Source organism: Thalia democratica, chromosome 8 (assembly GCF_965202585.1).
Source record: "Thalia democratica chromosome 8, ktThaDemo2.hap1.1, whole genome shotgun sequence".
Taxonomy (NCBI): Eukaryota; Metazoa; Chordata; class Thaliacea; order Salpida; family Salpidae; genus Thalia; species Thalia democratica.
The window spans coordinates 22,085,349-22,096,712 of record NC_139172.1 but is presented as its reverse complement, the minus strand read 5'-3'; the positions used below and the strand labels follow the sequence as shown (position 1 = coordinate 22,096,712).

The 11,364-nt window shown below is 27.7% G+C and overlaps 1 protein-coding gene across 1 annotated transcript; it reads right to left on the bottom strand.

Moving 5' to 3' along the window:
* Positions 1 to 6,027: 6,027 nt before the first annotated feature.
* LOC145842083 (uncharacterized) lies at positions 6,028 to 10,355 on the bottom strand. Its single transcript, XM_082949460.1, has 3 exons — positions 9,163 to 10,355; positions 8,518 to 8,754; positions 6,028 to 6,777 (listed from the first exon to the last, which is right to left on the bottom strand). The coding sequence occupies exons 1-3, from the start codon at positions 10,333 to 10,335 to the stop codon at positions 6,502 to 6,504; spliced, it is 1,686 nt and encodes a 561-aa protein (XP_082805586.1). The 5' UTR covers positions 10,336 to 10,355; the 3' UTR covers positions 6,028 to 6,501.
* Between the last annotated feature and the right edge of the window lie 1,009 nt (positions 10,356 to 11,364).

Here is an 11,364-nt window from a genome sequence, read left to right as displayed (position 1 = left end):
GTAAGATAAAAAAAAATCTTAGCTAAAGTCTTAAACTGTATCAGAACCGTAGTTTTTTTATTTAGAATTTTGCTAAAATAGACTTGTTTTATAGCTTGATGTTTAAGAACATATTAAAAAGGTATTGAACCAATTGCTTGCTAAAAATTAAACAATATTAGCTGCAAGAACTACACATAATTTACTTTCATTTGAATTTCTGTAAGATAAGGTAACTATTAAGTTATGAAAATTTAATAATTAACACACATTTTTATAGTCTTAAACTGACTAAGAATTACTTGCTAATGCTTATTATTTTACAGTTGAGTACATTAACATTATGTCTTAGAAAAGCTAAAAATGAATCTAAGCATTACTTCAATTTGCCAAAAAAATGCCTCATTTCAAATAGTAATTACTTTTTAGTCTAAAAAAAATTATTCTAAGATTTTTGTTAACTTAAATATTTACAAGTCTGGAAAGCGCATTGCAGTGTATAAACGAATTTTTAGAACGTTTTTAGATCTGTATTGTATGAAACTGATATTTCATGATAGTTGATGTATTTTAATGTATTATTAGCCGTATTGAGCTTTTTTATATTTTATAGTAAACTGATTGATTATAACTTGTACACACTTTTTTAATTTACAAGCAATATTATATTTAATTAAATAGATTTTTTATAGTCTAACTAAAACACCTTGAACAATTATGAAGCATTTTTATAAAGTAGATTAATATATACACAATGTTTGTAAAATAATAAACAATAAAGTTAATCTTTTTTTTTTAATCTATTATTGAATTTCTAATTGCAAATTTACATGAAATACTTCTATTTTTAGTTTAAACCGTAACGTATTAAAATGTTGCTGATATAAAATTGTTTTAAGATCATTACCGTTTTTATCCATTTTTAATAAAACTTTAAATTTTTAGGCTAAAACTTTTTAGAATTTTGCTTTTTTTTTGTTAGCAAAATAATTCCAATTAATAACCTAAATTTTTGTTATACATTTTGATACTTTTTTTCTAAAAAAAATTAAAATCTTAGTTTTTACACTCTATAAAATTTAATTAACCTAAGTAACATCTGATGCTACTCTTAAGCTGTTTAAAAGAATGACATAATAATAGTTTGTTGTTTTTTGTTAGTTAGATGACAATTCAACCTACGACAATTAAAATTTCAACAATTTAACTGTTACAAAAGATTTTGAGATTTCATATCTAAAATTAACTTCAAATTCAAAAACAAAAGTAGTAATACTTTACATGAAACTAAAACTAATAACATATGTTAATAAAAAAAAATTTAAAAAGTTATTTGAGTTAAATACTTCACAAAAACTTAGTCTTATAAGAATTTGAGGCGTATAAATCCAAATCGTCAGTATTTACATTGTGTTACACCTATTTTTACTTTAATTTACAGTCATTATTGACGATACATACCAGCCTAAGAAAGAATCAAAAATAAGCAGCTTTTTAAAAGTCCATGTTAAAATGCACCTTTACTAACTTTGGTTCCACAGTAAAAAAAAGTTAAACTTATAATTTCTGCTTCCATATCAACAAGTTTTCTTGTGTCCTTTAAATTTTTTAGTTAACATAAGACTTTATACTGATCAGGTGATATTTGTCTCAGTATTAAATGTTATCATTGAAATACACTTTAAGAAGGTACATCTTTGTTATGAAATAATATATACCTTAAATAACTGATTATATTATTTTCACTACGGAGTTCTCGTTTATAAACTTGTAATAAACTACCTAAGCTATCTTTTATTCTAATTTAATATATTATTTTAAGTTCTTGGTCGTTAAACAACTTTTAGCTTGAATTAAAGATATTTCAATTTAAACTTTAACAAAAAAATAAATTAGTTTATATTCTTTAAAAGTTTACTTACTGTAGAACCTACACAAAGTAATTTACTTAATCAGAATACTAGCAAACAAAACAAGTTTTACTTTTTCTTATCTTATTTTTACAAGTTTGAAGTAAGATCAGTTTTAAAAAGTTTTTATGATGGAGATTTGGTCAGAAATGTGTTTAGACTTGTTTCCTAAAACCTGTGCTACCCTTAATTGTTTTTATCAGTAAGAAGAGGACTAAAATTTTTTGAACAGAACTATTTGTATTAAAATTCAACGAGACAACTAAGTGTATAAATCATTACTGTTGTCATTTTTGTTTTCAGTAATTTACTATGTCTTTCTTTCTTTTTTTTTATCTTAAACGGAAATTCATTTTCAAAAATCAGAAGTTTCTAAACAAGAGCTTTACTAGAAATAGAAGGTAAACTGCTCGGTGTTAATTTAAAAACAAAGTTTTAGCTATGTAGCTTACTTGACAGCAAATGTTAAGTGTGATATTATTTGTCTCTATATCTAAATCGAATCTACAGTAGTTGTCGACTTTTGTCATTTTGTCTTGCTGCAAGTAGCAGATATGTTTACTTTACATAATTTTTGTACACAAACTTGTAATATAACTCCAAGTAAGGCAGTATATTAGAATTTTTGATACTTTCTTTTGATTTCAAAAGTCTATTGATGAAATTTGTTATGTATATTTTAAATAACTTTTGGTGTATAACTTATTGCTTCTTTGGATTTTTCATTTGATTTTAGTTATCTAGGTTTAAATAAAGTTTAGCTTTAGTATATAACCGCTTGTTTTAAAAATAATAATTTTTACAACCGAAGCTTAAGGTTTTTTTGCTGCTTATATATTTGTTTAACAACATTTTTTTAGTTATCTAAAACAATTTGTACTTTTTAAGGCATGATACTTAGACTTTTGATTGATGTTTTTCAATTTTTTAATGACATAGATTTGTTACAAAAATGTAAGTTATTTTAAGTTTTATTGACAAATAATAGTTATACTACAAGCTTGATCAGAAGATAATAGCAAAGTTATGAAAATATCAAGAACTGTGGTTATTATGCTTGTATAAAGAGTTTTGTTCTTATCAAACTATGCATACTAAACGTAAATTTCAGTTAAACCTTTGCTTCAAACTTGAACGTTCTCAACTTAAAATATAAGGTTTGAACAACGAATACAGTTTAAATTTTTTGATGATAAATTTAAACAACCTTAATGAATACTTTTTTAATACTAGCAGTAAGATATTAAACTTTAAAAATAAATAAGGAAAAAATAATAATATTGCACTATTTGGGTCCGGGGTCAGCCGGCTGCGGTCCGCGGGCCAAATGTAGCCCGTCAGGCAAAATTTTTCAACTCGCTACGTGATTTTTAGCTTCAAATTATCCAACGTAAAGCATAGAATTTTTTTAGAATACTAGTTTAAGATATGCCTCTTTTTATCTTGTAAGAAAACTATTCTGGCTATTTTATGTTTGTTTTTAATTTACTCTTAAAAGTATTATTTCAAAGTAAGACTTTTTGAGCACACTGTGGCAACAAAGAAATAGTTTTGTTTAATCCCCATGAAAAGTTGACGGCCCCTGCCTTAGACAGCTAGCTCTTTTAAACATACAAAATGTAACTAGCCGTTAAAAATTGTTACGTTGATCCAATAACGAAGGTGCTTTATAAAATGTATTAAGATAATTAAACTAAAAGTTTACCTAGATACGTTCAAGTTAACTTAGTTGAAATGTAATCTCTTTTTGATTGGTAAACTTGTCAAGGATATGCATGCTTTGTTTTTGTTTAAAACTTGAGTTGTATTTACTGAAGATATGCAAATAATCGTCAAATATGTTCTTTACTAGTTTGTAGAACAACTAGCTACTAATAGAATAACAGTTTAGTCTTGTAGTTAGCAGGGTTGTATGCAAAGTTTTGCAATTTTAGGCTGAAGTTTTACAATCCTTGTTGGTCGAAGCCAAGTTGGGCTTGTAAAAAGACTAAACGATCTATGTAGAGTTTTAACTACACAGCCTCTTAATATATTAAAATAGATTTAAATTAACCATATAAAAAACTGTTTCTTTTTTTTTACAATAACAAAAAAACAAAAGATACAGAGATTTTTTGTTTATTATATAAACATTTTCAATTCTTATTCAAATATATTTGCTACATCATCATGCTACAGAAATATATATTTTATCTATTTACAAATCGCTAGCTCACTTGTTCTTAGTTTTTTAACTATAACTACATCAACATTGATACACTTACTTTATGATGTTCCCCTCTTTTACTAACCTCTGTCTGGGTTGCCACTTTTTGAGTCAAAAAATATATCCTGAGTTAATTTTTTCCTGAGTATTAGCTTTAACTTTCTTGTATCAATAAAAATCATGTTCTTGAACCAAATTTCCAATAAAATAAAAAATACTAAAACTAATTCAACTCAAGATCTAGAAAATACTGGACTGAGACTTTCAAAAGTTTATAAAACTATCCTGCTTTAAAAATCCTGAGTCAGCCTGAGTTTTTTTTTAATTTCAAACAATCCTTAGTTATCCTAGTTTTTTTTTTTTTAGGTTCAATCTGTCCGGAGTTATCTTAAATGTGTGACAAGCCTGCTATTTTTTTTTAATTTTTGAATGCGACAATAGTAAATACTTTACTGGTGAAGAAAATGATAATATATATTCATTAAAAAAACGTCTACAATTTCTTTAAGAAACTTAAAATTCTTCCAGTTTTAGGGCTCAAAATTACTGTCGTATTGCCTCGAATGCACAATTGTAAATAAAACCACGTTTTAATTATCTACTTAAAAAACGTTTTTCAAACCTGTTTTTAGAACTTTCCAGCATTTGAAATGACAAAAACCGACAGTTTTATTAAAATTTAGTTTAATAAGCTTTTTAAAATGAATTCACAACTTAATGATTTACTTAAATAATAAATTTATGCTTTAATTGTCTAGCATTTGTACTAACAAAAAGTTTTGCTAATTTTTTTCCAAAAAAAAAATTAGCCTGACGCGTATAAACCCTAATTGAGGTTTTACTAAACCTATCAAATAAAAAAGTTTTTAACCACATTGTTTTATATTATTTTTCAATTTCAATATACTTATAGTGGTATAGATATTTAAAAGAATTTTCTAAATTTAATAGTTAAATTTTTAACAATAAAATATATCTACTCTGCTTCAATATGATTATCAGTTTAATCAGTTAACATATTGACATATATTTATTTGGTGCAAACAATATTTTTAACCGAACAAAAAATGTAAATTACATTATCAACTATTTTAATTTGTAACTACTACACTATAATACCAATTTAAGTTGTTTATTGTTTAGACTTAACAGCTTAATTGAGACAATACAAACCCAACAACTGAAGAGTGGTAGCGATTGTTTAGAACAACGACCTTTCTGTAAGCTGTAACAACAAACGGTACATCATGAAATAGCCATGTGAATTACTAACAGCCGTTTTATATAAACAAACGGCAACGGAAAATGTTGTAAAAATAACAAACGACTTACTCATTGCGCTTTGAAACAACAACGTTAAACAGTCTCATAAGTTTTCCTTATTTTTTTAGTGTATTAACCGAAATCGGTTTTAGATTGTAAAAAAGAAAGTATCTGCTTTCAAAGTTTTAATACTTTACAAATTCTAGATAAAGGTAAAACATAATAGAGCAGATGTTTACTTAAATAAAACGTTGATTAACCATGTTGACTATTTTTTATATAATAAAAGGTTACAACTATTTAAGTAGCAATAACACCTATTTTGATTTTTTATTTTGTTTCACAGTTTGAAAAATTCTATAAAAAACTAAAACTAGTTGGAGTTATAGTCAAATGTTAGAATATGTTTGTATTGTTTAAACGGTTACTGTAGTATTTAAATAAAAAATGTTGAACCTTTCTATACTAAAATGTCAATCTTGAAACAAAATATTTTCTTACGTTTAACTGCTTACACTACTACAAACGAATATTGCTCAGAAATGAGGTTTAGAAATAATATAAACTTATATCAACTATATTCTTTGAATCGTAGTTTAAAACTAAGTTAATAAAAACATAGGTTTAATGTTATAATTTTTACTTACGACGAAAAAAAACAACGACGTACAGTTCTGCTAAATAAATAGTGAAATAATTGAGTTAGTACAGAAAGTTCAACAGTAATTGACCACTAATAATAGGTAGTTGCACAAAAAATTTAATAAGACATTCGGCAGCTATAAAGAAACTTTTGTCAAAATATTAAAAAGGCAAGTTACTGTGTTTATGTGAAAACTTGTTAATTTTCTACCTTAGAACTTGATAAAACGTTTTTAAACAGGTTCAAAAAATTTGAATAAATAATTAAAACAGCTTTAATGACTTTAAAAATTCAGTTAAACTTTATTACAAATAATTTTAAACTGTCATATTTTACTCTTAGAAAAAGCAAGTCAAAATCCATTAAAAGAAAATATTAAAACTCTTAAAGCTTTGGCCGTTCACCGCTAAACATAGCAGACTCATTCGACTAAAAACAAAAATTAGATAAGGACGTCTCAGCACTTTTTTCAAAAATCCCCTAAATCAAAAACGACAAGATCACCTCTTCCTGGCGCGGGCCTTGGGCAGCTTGCTTCGCACGGGCGGCGGTTTGGGCCGGTTGCGGGTGTCCTTGCACTTGGGGATGTGCCGCTCGGCGACGCTGGGGGCGAACTTGCGCTTGCAGTACTTGCACTGCACGTAGTCCGGGTTGGTGGAGGGCGGGGGAGGGGTTAGGTCCTTGGGATTTCCCCCGTTCTGAATGTGGTTTTGCACGTTCTTGGCGTGCTGGATGGTCTGCATGAACTCCTCGTGCTTGTGCCTCCAGTTGCTCTTCTGTGGAAAATGTTTTTTTTTTTTAATAAAATTATCAAAAAAAGTGAATTACTGATTAATTACCAAGTTAATTTCTAAAAAAATCAATAAACTTAACTTGGATTTTCTTTTGACACAAGCGTTTTGTTGCAGTTACATTAAGTATATATATGGTTTAACATCGACTTCTTATTGCAAAAAATTTATTGTCAGCCTTTAATACGCAGTCATTGCTAACCAAGTTAAACGCGTTTGTATATTTGGTCATAGTGTTTTTGTCAACGCCAAGCATCGTGAAAAGACGCTCATTAACGTCATTAAGCACTTGAGTTCGGTAGCACCAAAAATTTTTAATAATTTCTCAACATGTTTGATGTCATTAATTATGAATGACATATGTATGAAAGAAGTTTGAGCAGCTTAAGTGTTTGTACTCAGCTTTATCTTGGCTTCAAAGACTGCCTTTTTGAGGTAATTTTATATTGAAATAACTTGAAAAGCGTACGAACATTATTGTTTCTTATTAGATACCAAACTTATTTTTGATTACAACAAGTTGAAGTTTATAATTCTTTGTCTTGGAAATATTGCTCAATTTTTACACTCAAAAATAATTAGTATGTAGTAGAGACAACAAAACAAAATAGCTATAAATTTTGAAACTAACAGCTCAAAACTTAATTAAAATATGAGATTGATTGTTTAAATAGTTCCCAAACAAACTTAATTACAATTTTTTTTATTTATGGAAACATTAATTTGTAATTGAAAGTCTGAAAACATAGTGTTGGAAATAAATTTATATACACTTATACTATTTTAATTACTAAAGGTTTACTTTGAGATACTATTCAACTAACACAAAAATAATTGCTTTGTTTATCAGTTATAGATTCAGATCACAAAACTACTACATATTAGTTTTTTAAGTTGTTTAAAATTAAACTAATAAACCTATTTTTCCACTAAACAAAATCTAATGAAAGAAGTATCAATGTATCAAATTTATACTTACTGGTTTTTAATTAATATAAATTTGTAGGCATTAAGACACAGTATATAAAATTACTAGCATATTACAGTAGCTTTAACTGAATTAGTTTTGCTTAAAAACTTGAATAAAAAATTTAACTGAGCAAAAAAAGATTCTGAAATTGTTTTGAATAAAAAAATTATTTATTAATTATAACCTTAACACCTTCAACAAAGTTGAACTTAATCATCAAACTTACCAGTAACTATAATAAGTTTTGCTTTTTATACGTTTAAAGTTATCCACTAACTTTTTTTTTAACTCTTTTAAAATACTTTATTTGAAATCTAGCATATCAGAAGTTTTACTTAAGTAACTTTAGTAAAAATTTTCTAAATTTTTGTTCAGTTTTAAGAAGTGATAAATTTGTTCAAGCGTAAAGCAACTAAAATGCACTGATATAACTTACTTGGAATATTTAATAATTAACAACTGAATTTGAAGAACCATAAAATTTCTTGTTTGTCAAATAACATTAGATTTTTATTTACTCATAGACTAGCTTCCTAAAAATACAAAAAAGTAAACTGTTTAAAAGTATTATATTATTTAAAAATTGGTTTAAAGAATTAACAAAAGCAGCTAATTTAATTATTTAAACTCAGATCACTATTAAAAACGATAACTTTTGTTAGCAAAAAAAGTATAAGCAGTAACTGAAAACTTGAAAAAATTCATGCTAAAAGTTCAAACAAATTTCCTAACAAAACATTCAACTTTAAACCAACCCGCTTCGGTTTCTCCTTCTTGGTGTGCTGCTGCAGCGAAGCGTAGTTCTCCATCTCAGTTCCCTTTTTGCGCATCTTTCCCATGTCGTACACCTTCCTCGCCTTCTTCTTTGGGTTCTTCTGGCAAACCTTCTTGTGCCTGGCCAGCCTCTCCGCGTTGAACTTTCTACCGCAGTAGCTGCAGGCGGCAAGCTTTGTTTGTTCGGCAAACTCCGCTGGCGCCTCCCATCCGGAGGGCTGCAGAAAATCAAACTAATAATAAAGTATTATCATGACTAGTTACAAAAATGCTAGTTATTTTAAGATCTTATACAAGGCTTAGTAAACCTATGTTGTCTACAATATTGTATCACAATAAATTATATAAGATGATAATTGGAAGGTATTTATCATTATAGTTTTGAAATCAAATTAATAGACTAAAAAATAAAATAATAAACCATTTTATAATTTTTACAAAATTGGCTAGGCTTTAAATGGCCTACTAGCACAATGTTTGAAGATAATGTGCTTGGTTAGAGCACTTAATATTTTAAATTATTAAAAACATGTTTCATCAACCTTAAATAATCCAAAAAAAAACAAAGCAATACTACAAGTACAACTTTGTTGTAAAAAACAAATAAAAAATTAAACAAAAAAAACCTCAAACTTGGGTTCCACTTCAAATTTTTCAACAACCGGTGTGCTTTCAACAACTGGTGTGCTTAGAATTGCTGGTGTTTTCGGCTGTCTGTGATTTGCTCGCTTCGTATAGGTCTTCCCAAAGTCAGTGTGCAAAACATCAGCATTAGCAGGCGTTCTCATGGAGTAATTGGAACTACTTCGACTGTCCCTACGCACTTTTACTGGCTTGTTCAAATTGGCCAGTCCAAAGGGGGACTCTTCTTTGACATTTGTGGGTTTTTCTTTGGGTTCTTGTATTCTTTTTGCTTTTGTGTAAGTTTTGCTGAAGTTAATTTCTTTCCTTTCTTCAGGGCTGACACTGGTAAATGGCTGGTTTCTAGGAGCTTTTGCATAGTTGTTGTAGGAGCTTTCTCTGCTGACAGAATAAAGGGTTTCAGAGTCAAACTGAGTATTAGACTGAGCATAGTTTTGATTTAGATTGTACAGTTTATTCGACTTGTTGTTCCTCTTACCATTAACATTATGGTCATCAAGATTTTCTTCAGGAGGTAAGGGTATACTGTTATGCTCTGTGACATTTGTATTTAATCGTTTTTTATTCAGCTTTAAAAGCTCTTGTTTTCTGTTTTTCTGCTGTCTTTTCCTAATTCCTATTAGAAACTTTGGATCAAACTCTTGTGTTTGATGTAAATTTACTGTATCTTCTTGTTCCTGCTGTTTAAAATTGTTCAATCGATCATTTTCTAAATGATTAGAAAAGGCACTTCTGCCTTCCGGAGGCTGGTCTGGGCTCATAACACTGGCTATGGGTTTATTCAATCTTATTGGCTTCTTGTTCTTGGACTTTTGCTTTTTGTTAGACTTGACTTCTTCAGGTACAACCTTAGTTAGAGGGGGCAAATGGGAAACTCTTTTCTTTTTTGTTTTATACTGATTTATATTACCATTTGGCACCTTCTTTCCAAAGTAACTTTTGACCAGGCTGCTACTTTTGTTGGAAATGGTCTGCAGTGATTCTTGCTGGTTCTTCCTGAAAATCTCCACCATCTTGCGCTCTTTCTCTGCGTACAGCTTTCTCTGGTAATTCTGCTGCATCACTAGGAGCGGAGAAGACTCGTGGAAATCTTTGTATGGTTCTTTTTTGTTTTTAAAGTTTCTGTTACTATCCCCATGATGGTAGGCGTGAACCATTTTTTTTACTTTACTGTTATTTTGCTACAAAATGTACAAATTTTAATTTATAACTTTTAAAATTATTGAAACAGTCAAACATTTGATAACCAAAAATTATGTATTTGTGAAAAACATTTCTTTAATATATAACTGCTACCCTTTTTTTTTGTAATTTATTTTGAAAAATAGCTTTATTTAATGTATTTTTTCAAACCTATGTAAGCGTTTGCGTTAGTATCATCCTTTTATACTATTACAGGAAGTATACTTAATAAAAGTATAAAAAAAAAACCTTTTTTGGAAAAAAAAGTACAAAAATTATTTTATTGTATAAAAGTAGGAATTAGGAACACCAAAACTAATAACTATGATATTTTTCAACTTTTCATTAGTTTAAAATTTACAGTCAATGAAGCAGGTTATTTTTGTTAAAATAAATGGTACTTAAATATTATAATTATACTACCATACTTTATATATTTTTTTTTAACATGTTAAGCTAATTGTTTTATTTACTAAAAGCCTAATCATAACTAACAATAAAGAAAGAGTTTTATTTTACTAGATTTAGGCTTAAATTTTTACAACACTAAATATTTTAAACTCACTGTTTTTAATTTTAAAAAGTGGACTAATTTTTCACATTTTTCAATTGTACTTGAAACATTATTAAACTTACAATAAACTTTTAATTTTTATAAAATTTATAACAACATTTTTTTCAAACACTAAAAAAGTAATACTAAAAGTAAATAACATTTTATCATTAAACTTTTTTAAACAATTTAAAGACAGTTTTATAGTGATATTTCTTGTTTTAAAAAAACTGGAAATTTAAGAAAACTTATAAAAACTACATAAAATCAAGAGTTGCCTCAACAAAACTTTTGTTAATTCGTTATAAATTGTGCACAATGTGTTTTTGTGACAACTGGCCACATGTAAAAAAATTATCTACAGAAAATTCTTAAGTTGAATTTTTTGTGTCCCATACAACTTGCATTGGGGTTGAATTCAGAAAACTAGATTTGCCTCTATGTTTGCTTC